Below are 23,477 nucleotides of genomic sequence, written 5' to 3' on the forward strand. Positions count from 1 at the left end.
TCTTGTTATGTCTACAAAACAGTCATATTAAAATCATCCTCAATTCTATTCTGGCGCTGTCTCCCGACTTTTCCTGACCTGATTCTGCGCGTGAACGGAGCAGCAACACAGACAACTCGACTAACGTACTACCTTAATTTCACTATAGGGCACGCACACATCAATGCAACCAAACACATTTTGCTATAAATCTAGTTAATTTTAGTTAGTTTTGTGAACATTCAGTACAGTTTTAGTTAGTATTTCTTTTTTTTTTTTATTTTATTACCGTTAACGCAAATTTTCCACTTCTACTTTTCGTTATTTCATTTGTTGTCTTTAATAATAATAATCTCCTCTGCACCCTGAATAAACACCATTAACATGATCAACCTTTTGCTGCTTGTTATTACACTATGTTATTGAATCAAATACTTCATGCTTATGTGGTTTACGACATTATATGTATCTAAATCTCCACTTTGTGTCTAAATGTTTGAAGGATTTTTGAGGGTCAAATTTCGAGAATTTGACCATAGTGAAAGTTATGGCATTATCACCCCCTTTGGGGATTACCTGTTTCCAGTTTTGATGATATTCCTCCCCGTTCTTTATTTTTGCAAGTACCCCTCTTCGGTGGCGAGAAACTGTTGGCGTGATCAAGCGGGTGCTGTAAAAACAAAAGCTCAGGACAGAACAGTCACCAGTCATGTACTTCATTCAAAATTAACAAATATCAAGCTTCATATTGATCCTCTGAGTGTAATGGTACATTTTAATTTGCACTTCTAAAAACAATATTTTCTTTATTTTACTCTTGTTCTTGTGCAGCACCACCCCTCAGCACATGCCCCTGTTATTTTATCTTACTTTTAAAGTGTTGACTACTTCAAGAGAGCGCCCAAAAGACGGGGACCAGTGTTTATCATTACATATCTCCATTTTGAGTGTGGCTGTCTATCATTCCCCTCTTATTCATAGACCTCGGTGGAGGGTTTTTTGTTTGTTTGTTTTTTCTAAAATTAATTGACTCTCTATAGTGACCCACTATGGTTAATAATAACATGCTCAGTCATGAGTGGGATCAAACCTTTTCTTCACTTTAGCATTTAATATTCCCAACAATATAATGTAATACCTTAATTAAAACACAGCTACTAAAACACAATTTCCTTAATGCAAACATCAGTAGCTCAAAATTAGCAACCAAAGGGTTCAGTCTGCAGTTCACACTGCTGTGAAGCTACAGCTCTTTAGTCTCTGTCATTCTTCTGTTCTTGCAGACAAAACAAAGCAAAACAAAACATCCACCCTTCTTTTACAGGCTGGGTGAATTGTCTGTGGACATTCAATAATCCTAAAATCAGCACCGTTTATGTCTCAGTATCAAGTCAGTTAAACTTTTAGTCGTCAGTCCATGACTTTCAGTCGTCAGTCATATGCATACATCCACACACATTCATACCAAAAGTTGCTGATAATGGAGTCTCACGCGCAGCCTATTCGAGGCTCCATCACCAGCAAGATGACGTCATCATTTTAAAGGAAACAGCTCCTTGTTTGTTTTTCCTTCTTTGGACTGGATTGACTCGCTGCAATCCTTTTAGGCTTCAGGATCAGTGTCCCATATAAGTGAATTTTCTCCCAAGCCCATTATAATCATGGAGAAAAAATACTTTGCGACTGTTTTCAATAAGAATATTTTATAGCGCTTTAAAGTTCAATCTCTCAGGCCTGGATTAAAGAGCTGATTTGTTAAATCAGGAACTCACAAAATACCAAAATATCACCACCGGTGGATCACACCTCTCAGATGTTCTTATCTCAGTGCACTGTAACAAAAGCAAACCCAGACGTAACCAATTAAACACTCATATAATAACAGATACTGGGGCCCATTGCAAACATGTCCAAAGTTCAAACCATCTTTCTCTCTCTTAGAGAAAGAGAACAATCCAAACCTCACTGATAGAATCAACCTAGTATCAAACAAAACCCAAAGATCAACCAAAACTCCTTTTTGCACCAACAAAACATGTTGGATTTACTTGACTCAATAGTGGACACTAGTTACACACCAACTCTTTACCTTGGCAAAAACGTAAACAACTAAGTTGAATCAACACAACCTTTTCATAATCTCTTCGAAATAAAACTCACACCATTCATTCATCATTTTTGCTCTGTACCACTGCTCCTTGTTAGACTGTGTGAAGCACAGTAAACAATTCAGTGGAGGCTTTGAGCCATAAACAGACATCACGCACAGACATTGTTTTCATTATCAAAGTGCTTCAGACCATGTCCTCTAAATCTACACAAATGCCCTCTGCGTGGCATGAAATACATTTAAGCAATAAATAATCAATCAGTTCTTGCTGTTGTAACCAACTCCGTATTTGGATGTTTGTGTGCAGCATTTGTTAGTAAAGCATTCTTCATTGCATCAGCGTGTGTGTGTGTGTGTGTGTGTGGATCACTTCTCAGTTCATTGAATCAACATTTTAATTTGTGTGTGTGTGTGTGTCATTTCTCCCTCAATCAACGAGTGCATATGTTCATATGTATGTTTCTTTTCACTCTGAGTCGGTGCATGTAGATGTGTGTGTTTGTGTGGGTGTTTGTGTTCATCACTTTTCTGTTGTAGTGTTCTGGGTAAACCACGGCCTGAAGCGTGCCCTGGGTCCTGCCCTCCTCCTTTTCAGTCTGTTTGCATCCATTGGTGCTGCTGCTCAGAGTTCTGTCCATACTGGTTCTGGCCCCAATTGAGGCAGTCCTTTTCTCCAGTGTCCAGCATCTTCTCCTTATTTCGCTCCTCCTTAACTTGACCCTTTTGCTCCGGTCTTCCTTCAGGGTTTTGATACGCAGCTCAATTGTCTGGATGTCCGTTTGTTGCTTGCAGAAGTGCGACTGCTGTCCGTTTGTTTGCAGGTGGAACGGCTGACATCCAGAAGGTGTATAGGAGAGTCTGCAGCTTCCACCTCCCCAGTGGAAGACCTCAATCTTTGTTCTGTTAGTTTCACACAGGCCTCAAGGCTCTCTGGGATCCCTGCTTGCACTTTCAAGCCCACGGCTGAGGTCGTAGTCGTGGTCCCATTCCACGGGAATGGAGTCCATGGTTGTTTGGGTGTCTCGGCCCGAGCGTTCAGTCCAGAGCTGGGCAGCCCAGGACGCTGAGCGATCGGAGGACGGCAGAGGCGACAGGAAGCCATCCCCCAAACGTTCGCTCCATAGCAGACCGGACAAATCACACTGCTCATCTAGCTCCAGGATGCTCCGGCCCGATTTCAAGTCCGGTGTCTAGGACTCCAAGCCTGATGGGTTCGATTTTCAGCTAGCTCCTCCTGGGCCATGCTCAGTTTCTGCTCTGATGCCTCGAGGTCTTATTGAGGGCAGAAACCTCAGAGTCTTTTCCGTAGAAATCAGATTTAAGTCCATTGATGTTTTCCTTGCTTTGCTCCACGGCCTTTTGGTTCCCTGGTGGTTCGATTTGTATGGAGAATAAATGTTTTGCCCCTTTTTTCCTTCGCCTCGTTTTTGCTACCGGAAGGCATCCAAGCGACTTAACAAGAGCACGAGTCAGAAACTTTACGTCCTGCAGAAGCGGCAAAGAAGGACCGAAGGTTGCCGCTACAAGGATCAACTGTAGCTACATCAACAAACTCCTCTAATCCACATCTCTTTGGAGGTCTTCTGATCCGCTGATCTCCTTTTACAGCCTCACTGGTGACAGCCTCCTCAGTACTTGTTTGTCTTTCACCCGTGTGTAGTGTCACCTCATTCCCCAAACAGAGATCATTTTCACTTTGTTTACATTTAAACTCTGTTTCATTGAAGACCACATCTCGTCGAATCAGTATTTTTCCTTTTTCTTCATCCCACAGTCGGTAGCCTTTTGCATTGGTTGCATATCCCAGGAAACGAACTTTCACTGCCTTTTTTCCAGCTTCTTTCTCTCTGTGTCTAGAACATGAGCATAAGCAACACAACCAAATACTTTCATATGGCTAATGTCTGATTTTTTCCATACCATCTCTGATAGGGTGTTTCATTCTTTAAAGCACATGTTGGGAGCCTATTCTGTATGTAAGCTGCAGTAGCAACAGCTTCTGCCCAGAATGTGTTTGGCAACTTTGCATGTGACAGCATACTTCTAGCTGATTCCACTAGAGTTGTTTTTTCTCTCTGCAACACCATTTTGCAGTTTAATTAATCTACACTTGATTAATAACTACGGAAGAGGATTAGGGCCACTGGGGGAAAAAAGTCTTTCTTTTCTTCTTTTCCTGAATTCTGAGAAAAAAGTCAGAATTCTGGCTTTTTTCTCCGATTTTTTTTTTCCAGTGGCCCTAATCCTCTTCCGTAAATAACAAACAATAAAGTCAGTGCTAAACAATTTAAGAACTATTTTCTTCAAACTATTTTCATGAATGATATTATGCTATCATGACAGCCACCAACACAGCAGTTACCAGTGAGATTTATGAAGGTTGTACTGAATAATTAACCCTTGTATGGTGTTCGGGTCTGTGAGACCCGTGTTCAGTTTTTTTCAAAAGAAAAATTAAACAATTAATTATTTTTTCACGTGTAAATGTGTTGTGTCTTTCCACTCACTCCACTTGATTATAACTGATTTATTTATAACATTTTATATAAAAGAAAAACGAGAAGCACATTAATTCATAAATGTGATCTAACAAAGGTAAAGGGAAAAAATTAACCATGTTTGCTGTTCATATGTCTTGTAATTGGGATGAAGTAAACATCTGTTGAGTAATTTAACATAAAATTGTTTGATAGTGTTAATTTGGAAAGCTAAAACTCTAGCGGGTCCACCAGACCCATGAACACTGGCTGAGTAACAAAAATACGAACACCACACAAGGGTTAATGTCTTCACCTTTTCCGTATCCTGGCATGAAATGGTCTCTTTACTTTAATGTGGAGTCGGAAAGCACAGTATAAATATTTAACCTCTTAACATCAACTGTGTTCTCATCTATCTATTAATATCAAATGTTAATTTGCTTGACAAATCCAAATGGAAACTGTAATGAGCCACTCAGTTAAATGTGTGGCATTTGGAAGTGCTTGCTCACAGGGTGTCATTGGTTCCCTATCTGATATATTATGATTTTTCCCTCATATGTAAAAACATGTTGAGATGACTTAGATAAGTCCACTTTATTGGAAGAAGAGGTATCTTGAATTTTATACCCACTCAACTGAATACCTTGATTTTACAATTTGTAGACTAACTAAACGCTAATATCCTTCAAACATGACACAGTTCCTCCAGCTGTATGAGGCTCCTCCCATGCAAATACATTAATTTTGACATGTAAAACTGATGCAATTCCCCTTTAATCCCACCATATGGCACAGTCAGGAATGTAATATGAAACAACTGGTGGCTGTTTGAGAAGGCACAGAATTTACTGTCCTATCTACCTGCAGATAAATGTTAGTAGTGGTATTATTAGCAAATGATATTTTCTTCTTTTCTTTTCTTCTTTTAGACATCACCAGTCCACACAGAGTCATCAGAAAGAGGGATACCTTGACATAAAAGGTTACCACTGAGCGTGGTTTGTATGTTCACATGGCCGTTTGTTTTGTGAGATTTATCAGAATAGTTGCATGCTTTCCCCAATACATTAAGTTAGAAGACAGAAAAACCTAAAATCTAGATTTTATTTGTTTAATTCGTCAGTGTAAGTTTGATTTAAGGATAATGACACACATATTGGTCTTTATCAGGTAGTTACTTTATAATGACACACTATTATGCATTAATAAGATATTAGGAAGTGCTTAATTCATCATTTATAAAGCATTAGTCGTCCTTAGTCTGTAGCTGTGGCTCAGGAGGTAGAGTAACTCATCTACTTAAAAAAGCGTGCTCGTAAGAATGGGTGAATGAGTCAAGTTTTATAAAGCGCTTTGAGTGCTCAGGTAGAATAGAAGAGCACTACATAAGAACCAGTTCAATCCCCAGATATAAATATTTATTCTCCATTCACAGTCACATGTATAACATCTTCATGGTATCATTTAAAAAGTTTAAGAAAGTGATTAACAAAGTATTTAAATGCGCGCACACACACACACACACACACACGCACACACACACACGCACACGCACACACAGATAATTAAAATGAGTGATGCAAACATAGTCCACTTGAGGTTTGCAGAATACTAAAACATTGGTAGGATGAGAGTCTAAGTCTGTAAGAGGAGTTTAAGAGAGAATGAGCAGTTGGGTAACTGGGTAATATAACGTTTAAGGTTTGTCATTTAAAATAAAATATGAATAAGGTCATGATAAAACATTAGTGAGGATTACTGGAATGTTTGAAAGTTCTTTAGTTCATTCCTGAGGTTCAGTGTTGCTCTGGTTTGTGTTAGTGAGCTTTTAGTGAGATGAGTCAGCCTCCAGTCAGGTTCAATTCCAGAGTGCTCCTGAATTAGAAAGAACGGTGTCTGGTGAACACGGCTGAAATAAAAGAAGTATTGGATGGTCTCCTCCTCCTCATTCAGTCAAATTCAATAAAAACTCAGAATGGCACATCATACATCAATTGATGCATCAATTGATGTATAATTTTGAATGCATATGTGCAGTAGACATAATCAGGTGACCTCAATAAGTCACATGGTGAGCTATGGAGATGACATCAAAAGTTCACATGATGACCTATCGAGGTCACCTCACCCAATAACCTCTGCTGATAATGACCCATGCCTTTTTTCACACCTTGCTCCATGATGAGACATCACATGTATATCTGTATTGATACAGACTAAGGAGGAATAATGCTTTATAAATGAATTAAGCACTTACTAATACTTTACTAATGCCCAATAGCGTGTCATTATTATTAAGTGTTACCACTGATTTTAAATGATTTGTCATTGTGACTAAGCTGTCCAGTTAGAACGAAGAATGGCAGTCACCTCTAAACAGGCTAACCTTTGATCTCCATAAAGGTTATGCAAGGCAGAGTAAAATGCTGCTTCACTCACTGTCATTGTTGACTAGCGGCAGTGTGTCTCCCTTGTTCTCCACACAGAGGTATTGTTCAGATTTTTTTAGATTAATTTAATTCATTCATTCAGACAGGAAAAGTTTCACTGTGTTTACTGTAAATTAGTTTAGCTCAGTTTTGATCTTTTTAGTTTGTGCTTGTATTTTATGATTGTCAGTTTTCATTGATTGTGTTTTATAGTTAACTTCATTTTTAAGAAATCATTACCAAAATAAATTACAGTTACTATTAATATTCTTAATGTTTATTTATTAATAATTTAGTTAGGAATAGTTAGTGGGTTTTTTTTATATGTTATTAGTTAGATGTTTCAAAAACAGCGCTGTAATCTGCATGTGCAGTCTTTAAGTTGATAAGATTTTAAGCTTAAACATATCTAAATGGTATAAATGAACTGATTCAACAACATGCCTCATTCACCCATTCACACACCTATTATGTATTTAAGTACTTTCTATCTAACATTCACACACATTCATACTCTGATGGATGCATCACAAAGCAACTTGGGGTTAGTATCTTGCCCAAGGATATTTGGCATGCAGACTGGAAAAGCCTTGGATCGAACTAATAACCATCTGATTAGTAGAGGACCTGTTGTATTCTGTGCAGATGATTTAGCTGAGAGGCAGGTATGAGGACACTGTTCATTCATTAACACTTTATATTCAGGTGTTAGTTATGGATGAACAGAATTCTTTATTCAGAAAAAAAAAAACTTGTTTTCTTCAGATTCAATATCGGTCCAAAATTTGGACATACTAACTAGCAGTTAACCATTCATATGACTGGTTAACCATTCATTAACTAAACCTTCAAATGAATGGTTAATTGGTACTGTACAAAACCTTTTAAAATTATGCTTTTTCCAGACCTCACCTCATGTTCTGATGAGTCAGTTTAAGTTTTAAGCAAGATTTAGTTTAACTATATTTAAAATGGGAAATTCTTGAAATGTGTCATCCATTAAAATAGATGTTAATAACTGATGAACTTGTCTTTAGCTGTCTGCTTCTACTGTTCACACATTGTTAGCTCCCCTGAGCCATGTGAGGGATTTTTGAATTTCTTTGTGGAAAAGGTGAATAATGCCAGGGCTCAGATGACACCACCTATTCTTTACCATTCAGCCCTTGTTCTTTGCTCTGTTGCTTTCTACCAGTTTGAGCCTGTAACTTTCTCTCTGTTTGCCATCTGAAGCCCTCAGGTTTCCCTATTGATGTTGCTCCACCTCAATTATTAGAGGTCATTTCTACTCTTGGTCTATCTGTTCTAGCTATTATTAATACCAGTTTTTTATCTGGTACTTTTCCTAAAACCTTTAAGCATGCTACAGCTCAACCTCTGCTTCAGAAAAATAGCCCGCCATTTTATCAAATTTTAGGCCTATTTGCAAGCTTACTCTTTTCTGTAAAATTCTGGAGAAAATTGCTTGTCAGTTGAAAATTTTTTAAATTTAAAAATAATGTCTTTGAGATTGCTTTTAAATCTCTGCATAGCACAGAATCTGCGTTGCATAGGGTTGTTAATGACATCCTCCTGGCTACAGATTCAGGATCATGTGATCTTGGTTCACCTAGACTTAACAGCTGCCTTTGACACAGTCTTTGGCAATATTTTACTATCTCGAATGGAACACTGGATAGGCATTTGTGGTACTGCTCTGCAGTAGTTAGAGAACCTTTGTTTAGACACGTAAGCAGCGAATTACAATAATCCAAGCGTGGCGAAATAAATGCATGTATATCTCAAGTTCAGAGCGAGATAAAATCGGGCTTAGCCTAGCCACATTTCTTAAATTATAAAAACAAGACCGAACCAGAGATTTCACATGCCCATCCAATGTGAGACTCGAGTCAAAGGTGACACCTAAATTCCTGATAGAGGATTTAACATAAAGTGAGAGAGGACCAAGGGCTTTCACTATCTGCGATAGAAACCTATCAGGGGCGCATACGGGGACTTCGGTTTTCCCCTCGTTGAGTTGGAGGAAATTTGCAGCCATCCAACGTTTGATCAAATCTAAGCAATCATTCAGACGCTGAAGCTTAGATAAATCCTCGGGCATAAAAGAAACGTACAACTGAATATCAGCATAACAATGATAAGAAATGTCCTCAAAAGAGCCCATTATATGCTGGAGGGGGAGAAGATAAATTAAAAACAATAAAGGCCCCAAGACTGACCCTTGAGGGACACCATAAGTAAGGGAGGTAGAGGATGACCTAAAATCGGAGACTGCCACAGAAAAGGATCGGTGATGGAGATAAGAGGAGAACCACTCTAATGCACTTCCAAATACACCAACCCATTTTTTCAGCCTTTCAATGATTCTTAAAAGGACATTCTAGCTTCATGGAGGATTTCAGCTGCTTACCAGTTCACAGCCTTTTTTGTTTTATTTTTGTTTCACAACACATTAAATGTTTTGAGTGAGTAACAGGTCTGGACTTAAGGCAGGGCAGTTTAAAACCAGCATTACATGTGTGATGTATTACAGCCTCCTGTTTCTGATTCTGGTAAATAATGCTCTTAAATTAGACATTTCTACTTGAATTATCATGTTGGTTAGTATCATTTCAACTTTGTGGTTTGGTCTCTTTTAACATAGAACAAAATGAAGAAAAAATATTCTCTGGAGGAGAATGGCACTCGAAGACTCCCCTTTGTAAGTACTAAACAAACAGCAAATTTACATGTTGCTTTTACTTCCTGACATCTTTTCCATCATCCACATCCTGCTTTCCTTTTAGATGCTTAGCTAATTTCAGACATTTAGCTATTGACTAAGGCACAACCTCAGTCTTTCATCCACTCTGCTTTTTTTACTGGTTGTCTTATACTTTCTTTTTGCTTTTTTGACTGTTTAGGCAGACGATGGTGTCCAGTGGCGAACTGGATCTGAGATCATCAATCCAGATGATCCTTGTGTGCACAGCTGTGAAAGGGATCACCCTTCCTCATTTAGAAAATATCAGCAGAGCTTGCAGATGCTCAAGCCCTTGCGTTTTTCCTCACCACAGTCAGTGTCAATATCAAACTTGATCGTTTAGATGAACTTAGATAATATTTGATGGCTAGTTATTTGTTTCCATATAAATACTTTATACTTGGAAATCTATTAATGCCCTCCTTTCACACAACATTTTATGTCTGCTTTATATTTAGGCCCCACCCTGTGGACAATGCAGGTTTCCTGTCCTTCATGACTTTTGCCTGGATGACCCCCTTGATGTGGTCCATTTTTAGGAATAAGCTGGACATCTCCGAGCTAAAGTTGTCTCCTTTTGATATTGCTGACACCAGTGCACAAAGGTCTTTTCTCTTCATATTATATTCAGATTTAAACACAACATATCCAAAAATCAGTCAGGGGGATCACAGTCAAAATCCAAAGACATAGTGACAGTTGGAAAAGTACTTGAAATTTACTAAGTACCTATAATATTTAAAAGAAAAACAGACTGCTGGGTGAGTAGGTCCTGATTGTAAGTGTCTGGCAGGTTTCAGAGACTCTGGGATGAAGAAGTGGCAAAGAGGGGTCTGGAAAAAGCCTCACTGGTTCGTGTGGCCTTTCACTTTCAACGAACCAGGCTGATTGTTTCTGTCATTATTGGTATTCTTGCCATGGTTTCAGCATTTTTGGGCCCGGTGAGTCATCATCTCTGTGTTTCATGTTCTTAGATATTAGAACATGAACAATCCCAGCTGTATACAGTGGAAACCAGTTTTGTCCAAAGGCATTTCTGCCATTTCTAAATGTCGCATCTGAGTAATTTAGAGAGGAACCATCTCATCAAGTCATCTGAAGGTGCACATAAGTAAAAAAAAACAAAGAAACAATGATTTTAATCTCAGATCTTGTGATGAAAGCACATTTTGTTCTGAAAAGTAGTACCTGAAAGTGTAGCAATATATAATAACTAATATGTACATCTGTGGTGAAGTTTACATACACTCATCAAGGGGATGAATGTCACGGTAATTCTGTGCCTCTTTTATCTTCTTTGAACTATTTCATTTTTCAGGGTGGAACTATTGTACAGCACACATCATTAATGACTTTAAAAATTGGGTGCGTAAGTTTGAAAACATTTCAGATTTTTTCAAATCCCCACAGGGTTAAAAGTATACCTACAAGCCTAAAAATATACTTACACTCATTTTTTGTTAAATTTCCCGAGCAATTTGCACCTCAGCTAGATGCTTTTGGTAGCCATCATCAAACTTCAATACTTTTCTTCACAGAACTAGTACAGTTCATTTAAATTGGTTGATTTTCTGGCACAGACCCAGATCATTGTCCTGTTGAAAAAAAACAACTTTGTCCAAGTTTTTACCATGTATCTGTTAAGATGAAGTTGAAAAATTTGGAGATAGTCTGTACATTGTGCAGGGAAACAGCTTCATAGCATTATGCCTCCATTGCCTTGCTTGACAGCTGGTACAGTGTTCTTAGCTTTGAGAGTTTCTGCTTTACTCCTCTAAATGTATCTCTTGTTATTGTGGCCAAATAGCTCAGTCTTGCTCTTGTCTGACCGTGTAATTTGTTCATGGATGGCATTCGACTTGTCCATGTGGGCAGCTGCAAATTTCAGTCGAACCTGAATGTGTCGATTTTGCAGCAGGGTCTTCGTTCTTTCTCTGCACCCTCTCAGTCCATGGTGATATAAAATATGTAATTTGATCTTAAAGATTCATGTTATTTAAGTGTCACTAACCATTTTCTCCCTGTTCTTTCAGGCTGTACTGATCAGCATGATCTTAAATTATATTGAAAACCCAGAGGAGTCCATGTCCAACACAGTGTCCTATGGTGTTGGTTTGTCCATTGGTCTGTTCACCACAGAATGTTGCAAAGCTCTCCTAATATCCTTGCTGTGGTCAATAAACCTGCGCACAGCAGTGAGACTGAAAGGGGCTTTCTCTACAGTGGCTTTTCAGAAAATCATATCGCTGCGGGTATACAGCGGTGTTTCAATGGGAGAGGTAAAGACTAGTTCTCACTTCTATGGCAAATGCAATATAGCCACATTTGTCTGAGAAAGTTTTAATGCTCTTGTAATTGATTCTAAAGTAATTTTATCCACTTGTACAATATTCTTACAGCTGATAGCCTACAGAGGCCAGTGTAACAAAAATATGCTAATGTCTTTTTTAGCAAAGATTTCATTTTTGCTTTAAAAAACTTTGACATTGCTTTCACCCACGCTGTAGTGGAACAAACTTGGATGTGGGGTGCTGTTTGTGTCCATGGTAGACATTAGTGGACCAGATGTAATGTCTGCTATCTGTGAACATGAAAAGCAACCCTTGTTTGTCTTTGTTGCTATATTCTATCTTGAATGAGCATGCTTTATATTTTGACGTGTATACATATGTTTTACATGTTTTTAATATCTCATGTATTCTTCTTTCTATCCCTCCATAATGTATTATAAATTATCTTGTGAGTCAATAGTGCTACAAATAATTTGAACTTGTTTTGACATAAAAGAAATTTGTTTTGATGCAATTCCTAATTAACTTTTCTTCATATCTTTCTGCTGTCTAGATGATTAACATTTTGACCAGTGATGGCCAGAGAATGTTCGAGGCTGTAGTGCTTGGGAGCTTTGTGCTGTCTAGCACAGTGCTCTATGTTTTGTGTATTGTCTACATATGCTACATCCTGGGCTACACCGCACTGACTGGAATCTTCACATACCTGATTTTTGTCCCTGTACAGGTCTGTGTATATTTCACATAAATCTGACATATCTTTACATTAGAAGCTGTGAAAATAAAGTTGGTTCTTATTTTAACTGAAAATAGTGGAAAGTTAGCAAATCCAAATTTTGGAAATTGTATGCTTATATGCTATATTTTCAAATTTGATGTTAGCAACAGAAATGATTTTAACCTTAATGTTGTAAAGAATTTGTATATTCCTGGGAGCTGTTTTGCTCAGGACAATATGTTCTTGTAGAATTTCCCACTACAATTCTGACCCAGGAAAAGGGAAAAACAAGGGCTCAATTAAAAGTCCTAATGTACTGCCTAGGGGAAAGCTTTTGCACCTTGTGCATAGTGATAGTGTAGACAGGCAAAATTACATAAATTACATCATTGTTCAAAAATGTTTGGCCTATTTTGTGGCTAGGGTCCTGGAAGAGGTTCCCTGTGGAGACTCCATAGTTCTTTAGGAAGCTTGATCAGGGGGGAGGTGTTTGCGAGAATGCAAATAGTTTGTTTTTATGCCAGCAACTCTTTTTTGCTAGCATAAAATTCTTAATATCTAAAACTTAATACTGACCAATAATGAAATATAAGTATGTGTTTAATATGAGCTAATGAAAAATAATGGCAAATACTAATGTTGCAAAAACCAGACAAACAAAAATAATCAAAAAAAACAAAACAAAACAAAAAAACTGCACAAATGAGGTTTGTAACAATAATATAATAATAACAATAAGAATAAGAATAAGAACAATAAGAACAAAATATTATATCACAAAAAATTGAGGCATATAGAACGGTATGTTTTACCTTTCTATAAACTCATTTCCTTGTTTAGTAAGCTGCTAAGATAGCAAAACTGATTTTTCTGTGTTTTTCTTATATTATCCCAAATATATTACTTTGCTTCTTATTAACTTTAGTCACTTACAATGTATTTTTCTTGATTTTTGTAGATTTTCTTGGCCAAGCTCATAAATAAATTCAGATGGAAGTCCTTATTGATAACTGACAGCAGAGTTCGCACGATGAATGAGATTCTCAACAGTATAAAGCTAATCAAGATGTACGCGTGGGAAGATTCTTTTGAGAAGACGATTACAGGTATGTCAAGCTGTTTCATGTTGATATTTTTTAAATCAGTATGTCAAATATCAAGGAAATATTCATACACACCAATTTGTTTAAAAACAAAATCAGCAAACATATAGTCACAATGGTATGTATGGGCATCCTTATGTACAGTTGTGATCAGAAGTCCAGATGCTTTTGGTCACCATCATCAAGCCTAGCCGCAAGAGGGTTGAGGTTAGGGCTTTAAGCTTCTGGACTGGTCTTCTAAATGTTAGTCTAATTTATCCATTGCAAAACCAATTTTGTGCCAAAGTGGAAGAATTTGGAGGTACCACTGGCCACAAAATAACCCCAGGCAACGATGCTTTACAGCTCGTACTATTATCTTAGGTTTGAAAGCCTCATCTTTACTTCTCTAAGCGTATCTCTTATCACCATGGACAAATAACTCAATCTTTGTCTTGTCTGACCATAAAACCTTTTTTCCAGAGGGCATTTGGCTTTTCCATGTGCAAATTTCAGTCAAGTCTGAAGGTGTCGATTTTGAAGCAGGGGCTTCTTTCTTGGTTGGCAGCCTCTCAGTCCATGAAGCTATAACTCACTTCACTGTGAAAACTGATGTCGATGTTCTTGTACTTAGAATTGTTTGAAATGATGATCTTGGAATCTGCGTCTTGTGTAAATCAATACTTCTCTTTCTGAGATCTTCACTGAGTTCTTTCTCTTCCCCATTGTTCTGAGTATTGGTCCGTCCAATGATTGTTGTTAATGAAATCCTTTTTATGCTGGCAAAAAGAACCTAAAAGTTGCCATTAATCATTATCACTAACGAGATAATAATAGGTTTTGGTCCAGTCAAGTGAAAACACATTGTAGAACCATCAACACCGTCATTACATCCCAAAGACAGAACTGTTTAAAGAAATAGTTAAAGCCCTAAATTACAATGACATTCATGAGTGTATGTGAACTTCTGACCGCAACTACAGATCTATAATGAGTAAGGTGACTTCATGTCTAACTAATCCATACACTTTTATGTACCTCTCACAAGTATATCTATTTGTTAGACTCCCTTCATTACAAGTTGAAGCAGTCATCTGCCTCTAAAACATGCAGTTGTTTGTGAGAACATCTTGAACTCTCACTTACTTTCAATTTACCTTGAACTTTTATGGACATTCATTGGCTTGCTGCCAAATCTGGGGCACGTGTTCTCATTTTCCTATGACAAGTAAAGTGCATGTGGGAATATGATATGCTTTAGTATCTTATGATCTTGTTAACTTTCTTATCAACACTGTGAGGTCTAGGTCTTCAGTCTGTACTCTTGGTAGTTTCTTGTTTAAAAAATGATCATAATGTAGTCATCTGAATGCCTTATTGCTCATTACTAAGGTGCTCACTAAAGAACTACAGTAAAGAAAAAAGGTAAGTCACTAAAGATAAAGTTAACTAATGAAAAACTTTTAATTCTTACAGGCTTAAGGAAAAATGAAAAGAAACAACTACAGAAGGTCAGTTATGTCCAGACTATTAATATAAGCATCGCCAACATCCTACCCTCCATTGCCACTATCCTCACCTTTCTGGTTCACACTTTGTTGGGGTTACCTCTCAGCACTTCTGATGTGAGTACTACAGCAGTATACTAAAACTGTACAGGCGGAAAAACACCTTTAACTAACATGTCAACTTAAAGTAACAAGTCTGAGATTCTGCAGTTCTGAAACTCAGACTGTTTGGATATGAGTCATAAGATAATGAAATAAAGGTTTATTGCATTCCTTTAATTGCGATTGTGCTAAACCAGATTGCTGTGGCCCATTTAATATCAACATGATTTTCTTGCATTCCATAATCATATATAGTGTCTTAACATAATTCTTTGTTTTTACTAGGCTTTTACCACAATTGGCATCTTCAACTGCATGAGGTTCTCCCTCATTGTCCTGCCCCCGTCTGTGAAGGCCACAGCTGAGGCTGTTGTAGCACTAAAACGATTAAGGGTAAATTATTTGTTTTGTGCCCTCTGTAACTGTTAACAATTCATGTAGTGACTCTATTGTGCTTTTTGTGTCTTTTGTCATATATATTCTTACACTGATGCATGCTCATATGAACACACTTTCAAATAATGAAGTCAGCATATGTACAAGCGAGCCAAAACCTCACAATTCAGACGTTTCTAAAATCACAGTTTTATTTTTTTTGTACTGCTGGCTGCCAGTGGCAGATGCTATGCATGATAAGGTCATCTCAGGTACACATCTTTTAAATATAAGATATATTGTCAACCTGCATCACAAATCTGGTTTAACGCTGCTTTGATTCCTGTCTTACTTTAACCCTTGCTTTTGTCACACCTTGTATCTGACTTTCATTCAGAAATATCAACAGAAAAACACAGATAAGCTTGTAAATGCTGTTTGTTGTTATTTCAGAAAATTTTGCTGATCCAGAATCCTGAGCCCTACCTGATGAAAAAGGTAGATAATGACTCGGCTATAGTGATGAAAAATGCTACATTTTCCTGGACCAGACCTGAAAGCCAGTCTTCCCCCCCACCCAGCACAGCCAGCGGAGTGTCAGAACACAAGACAGCTGAGACTGAATCCTCATCAGCATTGAAAAACATCTCCTTCACACTGCCTAAGGTGTGATTCAATTCTGATAATGATATCTCAGGTTATCTGCATTCTATTAAAAGTAAACTGATTGTCTCTGGTATTTCCCGAAGGGCAACCTGCTCGGTGTCTGTGGGAATGTGGGAAGTGGAAAGACATCACTGATTTCCAGCATTTTGGAACAGGTTGCTTTCTCTTTTGTGTTTTTGTCCTTTTCTGTTATTTTGTATCGTTTCTTTATAGTTTTTTTATTTATTTTTGTTCACTCTTTCGTTATTTGCATGCGTTGAGAAGATAGAACGAGGACCTTGAGGATTCAGTGAATGTAGACAGTGAGCGAAACAGGAGGACTGTTGGAGGAAAGTTTGTGAATCAGGAAGTGCAGGGGATTAATAAGAAGGTGAGGGCAGCTATGAAGAGGATGAAGACTTGAAAGGCATTTATGACCAGGGCAAGGGTGATGTGCAAAAGTGTAATAACCTTTTTCTTCTTTTTGTTTTGTTAGCTTGAAGACACGTTATTAGGCAAAACTTGTGCTAATGCTACTAGGATTCAGCTAATGTCTGTTATTTAAATGTAGTCTATTAAATAAGTCCTACTACTGGAGTTCATTTGCGAGGTTTATTCTTGCATGAAGGAATTCAGTCAGTACAAGGCATGCAGGATTGAAGTGAGGAATTCTCTGGAACAGGGGAAGCAGACCCCACCTGTATAGGTTGTTACCCTGTTGCAAGACAGAAAACTAGTCACCCTACACAGGTCAAACATAGTTCAACAGGATATATGTAGCAGATAAGCTAAACAAGTCTTATCAATCCAGAGACTAGAAGCAGGGCACTGTCTGAGTTGGGGAAATTCTGCATGCTTGCACTTCTTCTTCATGCAGGGGTCAAGCTGTATCTTAGTATATAACAAAACAATCTTCTACATATCTTATCTGCATAACACTTGTGTAGAAGGAAGCTGTTACAGTTTGTTTGCAAACATAGTAGTAATCTCCAACTTTATCTTCAGAATTATGTAGATGACAGAGAGTGATAAAGTTTTTGAGTCATACCATAAAGCTACAGGAAAAAATTGTTGAAGGTAGGTTAGTAAGAAAGGTGATGATCAGTGAGCAGAACGATGGCTTCATGCCAGGAAAGAGCATTATAGATTTGATGTTTGCTTTGAGATTGTTGACCGAGAAGTAGAGAGAAGGTAAGAAGAAGTTGCACTGTGTCTTTGTGTGAATCTAGAAAAGGTTTATGGTATGGTGTCACAAGACAAACTGTGGTGCTGCTGCACTTCTCTCAGTAGCAGAGAAATATGTTAGGGTGGTGCAAGACATGTACGAGGACAACGAGACAGTTGTGAGGTTTGTGGTAGGAGTGAAAATGGGATTATATCAATGAGTGGCTCTGAGCCTCTTCTTCTTTGCAGTGGTGATGGATATGCTGATAGAAAAGGTCAGGCAGAAGTCTCTGTGAACTAGGATGTATGCAGATGATACTGTGATCTTTATTAAGAGTGTGGAGCAGGTGGAAAAGAGCCTGGAGAGGTGGAAGTACACACTGGAGAGAAAAGGGATGAAAGTCAATACATATATATGAATAGGGCATACGATCAGCCTTGATAAGGTCTAACAAGAGACGAAGGAGGAGAAAGAAGAAGTTTTTACTATTTCTAACCGTACATAAAATGTCCAGTAAATATAGCTTTTCTGTCTCCTTGATTTTATCTTTTAGATGCACCTTCTTCGGGGCTCCATCACAGCCGATGGGACATTTGCTTACGTCTCCCAGCAGGCCTGGATTTTCCACGGAACTGTTCAAGAAAATATCCTCATGGGGGAACCTTTTGACCAAACCAAGTAATTGATAATTTAACATAAATCAGCGCTTGTCACTATTTTTGAGTAGCTAAGACTTGAATATGAAAAGAACAGGTATTATTATAAAATAAGGAGATTTCATTTGGGGCAATATGATTTTAGTTACTGCACCAACCAAGACTATGAAAATGAGGGCAAGCGTTTTAGATTTGACTATATATTCCCTGTGACTTTACCTTACATGAAAAATGTTTAACTAGGAGAAAGTTCATCTTATCTTTGTGAATTTGCATCTGATAAGAATGTAATAAAGGTGGAGGTCATCTTCATTATCTGACAGGGTTACAATAGGAAGTAGGGATGCACCGATACCACTTTTTTGGAAAACGAGTACGAGTACTTGCATTTCAGTACTCGCCGATACCGATACCAAGTACTTACTCATTGACAAATGCCAGCCATTTGACTTTCTGGTAGTAATAAGGGAAATGTATTTCATATTATATATATTGTATTTGTGTATTTTAGTTACAAATATATAATATTTCAGATGTAAAATAATCTTACATTTAGTACTGTAGTTTATCATTGAATACCTATAGCACACAGACTTTACCTTGGGTCAAGTATGGTGGAGATGAAGTACAGTGGGTTGGTCTCGACGTCACTGAAGCGCTTCTTGACAGCTGCCTGTAAGGTTGCTTTCATTGCCTTGACGCCGTGGTCCTCATCTGTTTCTCTGTTTAGAAGTCTCACTAGCACAGTCACAGCTGGGATGACATCAGAGGCTAGTGCGTCATAGCTGCTCACTTTTTTAGTTAGTTCCTCAAAGGGGGCGAGGATGGCAACAGTCGTCTCCATAAGAGCCCATTGGTGAGCGGTGAGATAGTCAGGGAGTTCGTGCTCGGACACATACACCTCCAGCACTCGCTTTTGCTCAATGAGGGACTGGAGCATGTAATACGTGCTGTTCCAGCGCGTCTGTAGGTCCTGCTGCAGTCTCTTTATTGGCTGGTTGAGCTGTCCCTGAATGTCCTCGAGGCAGGAGTAGGCTAAGGCGGAATGTTTAAAATGCCCAACTAGTTTCCGTCCCACTGCTATAGCATCAGCTATGCTCCTCTGTGCTAATAAGCATGGGTAAATAAGCGTGGGTAAACTCTTTGTACTTGTTGTCGTGTTGGGGTTTTAGGTGCTTGATTAAATTACTTGTGTTAAATGCGCTACCTTTTGAGCCTCCTCTGGACAATTTCGCTGAGCACAATTTGCAGTCCGCCTTTGTTTTCACGTCTTCGTTCACTTTGAAATAGTTCCACACAGCTGACATGTCTCGCCTTGCCTTCTCCCCGCTCTGAACTGCAGCCGGGGCCTGGGGGCGGGCACTTGGCGCTTGTGATTAACCCCTTACATGCCGCTCAAACATAGACAGGTCTCAGACCGTGGTATCGGTTCCCGGTATCGGGGGACTTTTAATGAGTACGAGTACTTTAGAAAATGTGGTATCGAGGCCGATACCAGATACCGGTATCGGTGCATCCTTAATAGGAAGTTCAATTTAGTGATGGTGAGAAGGGAAACTTGCTGACCTCTGTAGTGTTGACTTAACAGAAAGTGAAAGGGCCCTTTCATAACCTCTCATAAACCACCAGGCACCATATGTCTGAGCAAATTAAAGGAATTCTTTTTCAAAGAAACGTTTTCCAGAGACCAGTGCTTATCCTGATTACATATGTTATTGGACTCATTGGATTTTTAGAATTATTTAAATGGTTCTGTTCGATACACTATATTTCTCTCAATCAGGGCACTATCTTACATTGTCACTCCACAGATATGACAGGGTTGTGGATGTCTGTAGCCTCAGAGCTGACCTGAAGATTCTGCCATTCGGTGACCAAACTGAGGTAGGTGCTCTCTCTTTAACCTCCTAGGACCTGGCGTCCACATATGTGGACATCACATTTTGGGTTATTTAGACCAAAATAGGGCAGCATGGTGGCACAGTGGTTAGCACTGTTGCCGCACAGCAAGAAGGTCCTGAGTTCAATTCCACCATCAGGCCGGGGTCTTTCTGTGTGGGGTTTGCATGTTCTCCCCGTGTTTGCGTGGGTTCCCTCCGGGTACTCCGGCTTCCTCCCACTGCCCAAGCTAGACATGCAGCTTGTGGGGATAGGTTAATTGGATAATCCAAATTGCCACTAGGTGTGAATGGTTGTCTGTCTCTGTGTGTTAGCCCTGCGACAGATTGGCAACCTGTCCAGGGTAGGGATGGGTACCGGTATCGGTTCTCACATAAACGGTAGTAACCAGACCGAAAAGCAGCGCACATTTCGGTGCTTTATTTCGGTGCTTTTCTTTCCTGAGCTGTGATACACTTTAGATTCTAGCCAATCATTTTACGTTTCCGAGGATAGTAGGCGGGTCCAGGTACTTTAGAGCAAAGCAACAGATTAAAAATGCCCAAGGCAAAGCGGTCAAAAGTCTGGCTGTATTTCACAGCAAAAGATGCAAACTCAGCAGCCTGCAACAAATGCTTTAAGGTGATACTGTGCAAAGGAGCTAACACCTCGAATCTGATGAAACACCTGGCGACGCATAGCGTTTTTTTTAAAAAGCAAAGAAATGCGCCGTATTTAATGGCAGCAGCAGCCGTTCTTCTCTGCGTGAGTAGCTTAATGTTGCTCGTGTGTAATTTACCTTTAGTAGGCTAACCACGTTATTACATTAATGCATGTAAGGTGAACTAGCAAACATCACCATAGCTACATGCGGCTGTCTTCTTGTTTGATGGCAGATACTCCCTTCACCCTGGCCAAAAAGGCTAAAATGACCAAAGAAAAAGTGGAAAACAGTTACTGTAAACATGAGAGGTTTTTGGACAAAGTTTGTGTTTTTTCCATTGTTTAAGCACTGCTTCCAGCCAAGAGCAATACCATATATGCCCCATAGCTGCAGAAAAGGCTAACATTGCTATCTTTTTACAAAAAAACAGCTGAACATGAGAGGTTTTTGGACCAATTTTGTGTTCTCCATTCTTTAAGCACTGGTTTGAGCACCGGTTTGAGCACCGTTTAAGCACCGGCACCGTTTCAAAAGTACCGGTTTGGTACTGGTATCGGATAAAACCTAAACGATACTCATCCCTAGTCCAGGGTGTACCCCGCCTTTCGCCCTATGACAGCTGGGATAGGCTCCAGTGCCCACCGCGACCCTGAAAACGGATAAGCGGAAGCGAATGGATGGATGGATAGACCAAAATACTCAATTTTGCTCTACATGGGCCTGATATCCACTTACGAGGACATTATAATGCTACTGTTCTATCAAAATTTTAAACAAATATCCTCATTTGTGGCTCTTATCTTTCTTAAAAACAAAAATAAGGTAAAAAAAAAAAAAAATCTGGTAATTCTTTGTTTTTACATTCATCGGGTCCCAATCAGCCCAAATATCAAAGAGAAATTAAAAATGCATGTCGTGAAAGAGTTCGGGTCTTAGGAGGTTAAACTGTCAAAGAAATTCATTGAAAGTCCTTATCTGCATAAACAAGTATCTGCTAGATAAGTAGAAAAAAAAAGCCTTGTGTCATGTGTCCTAGTCGTTTAAACATACAATTCAACAAAGTCCAAAATAAATAATGAGCTATTTGTCAGTCTGCCCCAGGGCAGCTGTGGCTACAACTGTAGCTGCCTCCACCAGTGTGTGAATGTGTGTGTGAATGGGTGGATGACTGGGTGTGTAAAGCGCTTTGGGGTCCCTAGGGGGGACTAGTAAAAGCGCTATACAAATACAGGCCATTTACCATTTGAAGTTAAACAAACTGTAACAATCATATCTCCCCTCCAGCAACTACTATGTGAAGATAAAGGAGGGTATATTGAGACTAGGGCTGCTCAATTAATCGAATTTTAATCACGATTACGATCTGGGCTTTCAACAATCATTAAAAATGACTGAGCCGATTATTAGCCCCTCCCTCATTTTTCCGCGACACGTTAAAGGCCGGTCCGTGAAAATATTGTCGGGCATAAACCGGTCCATGGCGCAAAAAAGGGTGGAGACCGCTGATTAAGAGGACCCGAGGGAAGCTCGGAAAGCTAAGCAGAAGTTATTTGGAGAGGAGAGTGACTGCCGTTGGTTGAAAAGAGAGGTAAAAAAAACTTCAGTGGTGTTGCACACTATTTTATATTATTTTTTAAAGTCATTATTCAATACGTTGTTATTGTTAACCCTTTAAAGCCGGTCCGAGCTGCACGCTCTGTTTTGTGTAACTATTTTTAAATTCCTGAAGAACCTGAACCGTGTAAGCTAGCGCAATAATTTTTTTTTGCATATGAAACCAGAGGAGTTGTACTTGACATCAGCTTGTCCTCGGTCACGGTTTCGTTCCACATATAGCTTTGCAAAAATTGCATAAAAAGCGCTTGCAGGAACAAAAACATAATATTCCAGAAACACGCTTTGCCGATCCAATCAGCTGTTCGTAACACTTCCCACAGTGAAACAGATGTCAGCGCGAACTATCGCATGTCCGCCATTTCCTGCCCGAAACCGGAAGTGACGTCATTTTCGCGGAAAATTTAGTTTTTTACTTGTAGGCCTTAAAAGCCTATACTGGTGTTTTTATAAGTCATGTTTGACTTTTCTGAATAGTTTCTGTGATGCTTAGAACTCGAATTGCACTGCTGGAAATAGTTTATTTTGATGCACATGCTGTTTTCTTTGCAAATTTGCATCATAGGATTGTTTTTTCGTTTTTCCTGCAGTATATAAAAATTGGTGTATCTCCAAAATAAAACTATGAAGACACTCAAAATAAATTTCCTGTTGTAGTAAACTATTTTTTGCAACTTTTTTGTATTTAAAGTTTTGAGGGATAAACCTCTTAAATTTCTCCAAGTAGAAATATATGTAAAAAACAAAACAAAAATGATTTTCAATTTTTTTGTAGTTTATTGCACTTTTTTGCAATTAATGTAGTTACTATGGACTTAATGCATACATATTATTAAAATATGGGCTATAACAGTTGTATAGCAACTTGAAATGCTCCCACAAATGGCACTACAACATGTAAAAAAATAATATAAGCTCTGGCGGACTTGGTTCTATAGTAGGTCGTAAGGGTTAAATAAATATCGTCAAATAATCGAGATCTCAATTTCAGTGAAAATAATCGTGATTATCATTTTTGCCATAATCGAGCAGCCC

At 38.7% G+C, this 23,477-nt stretch overlaps 2 protein-coding genes across 2 annotated transcripts in view; one reads left to right on the top strand and one right to left on the bottom strand.

Annotated features, from left to right (window-relative positions):
- Positions 1-7: 7 nt before the first annotated feature.
- Positions 8-19,515, bottom strand: LOC308398926 (zinc finger BED domain-containing protein 4-like). Its single transcript, XM_080885818.1, has 2 exons — positions 18,886-19,515; positions 8-3,942 (listed from the first exon to the last, which is right to left on the bottom strand). The coding sequence occupies exons 1-2, from the start codon at positions 19,224-19,226 to the stop codon at positions 3,543-3,545; spliced, it is 741 nt and encodes a 246-aa protein (XP_080741944.1). The 5' UTR covers positions 19,227-19,515; the 3' UTR covers positions 8-3,542.
- Positions 5,536-23,477, top strand: part of abcc12 (ATP-binding cassette, sub-family C (CFTR/MRP), member 12) — a 28,571-nt gene continuing 10,629 nt past the window's right edge. The window contains exons 1-14 of the mRNA XM_080885823.1: positions 5,536-5,570; positions 9,646-9,702; positions 9,905-10,056; positions 10,203-10,349; positions 10,538-10,685; positions 11,778-12,023; positions 12,589-12,762; positions 13,712-13,859; positions 15,312-15,460; positions 15,731-15,838; positions 16,274-16,486; positions 16,570-16,641; positions 18,184-18,308; positions 20,098-20,170. Coding sequence (XP_080741949.1) covers positions 9,652-9,702; positions 9,905-10,056; positions 10,203-10,349; positions 10,538-10,685; positions 11,778-12,023; positions 12,589-12,762; positions 13,712-13,859; positions 15,312-15,460; positions 15,731-15,838; positions 16,274-16,486; positions 16,570-16,641; positions 18,184-18,308; positions 20,098-20,170 — 1,806 coding nt within the window. The 5' untranslated portion in view covers positions 5,536-5,570; positions 9,646-9,651. The remainder of the gene's footprint in view (positions 5,571-9,645; positions 9,703-9,904; positions 10,057-10,202; positions 10,350-10,537; positions 10,686-11,777; positions 12,024-12,588; positions 12,763-13,711; positions 13,860-15,311; positions 15,461-15,730; positions 15,839-16,273; positions 16,487-16,569; positions 16,642-18,183; positions 18,309-20,097; positions 20,171-23,477) is intronic.

This window comes from Rhamphochromis sp. 'chilingali' (assembly GCF_963969265.1).
Source record: "Rhamphochromis sp. 'chilingali' genome assembly, chromosome: 6".
NCBI classification, from domain to species: Eukaryota; Metazoa; Chordata; class Actinopteri; order Cichliformes; family Cichlidae; genus Rhamphochromis; species Rhamphochromis sp. 'chilingali'.

What these genes read in the sequence shown, in the direction of transcription:
- LOC308398926 (XM_080885818.1), bottom strand. Translation starts at nt 19,226, where the DNA reads ATGCTCCAGTCCCTCATTGAGCAAAAGCGAGTGCTGGAGGTGTATGTG. An exon ending in TCCACCATACTTGACCCAAG is followed by an intron (nt 3,943 to 18,885) that starts GTAAAGTCTGTG and finishes CTCATGTTCTAG; the next exon opens with ACACAGAGAGAAAGAAGCTG.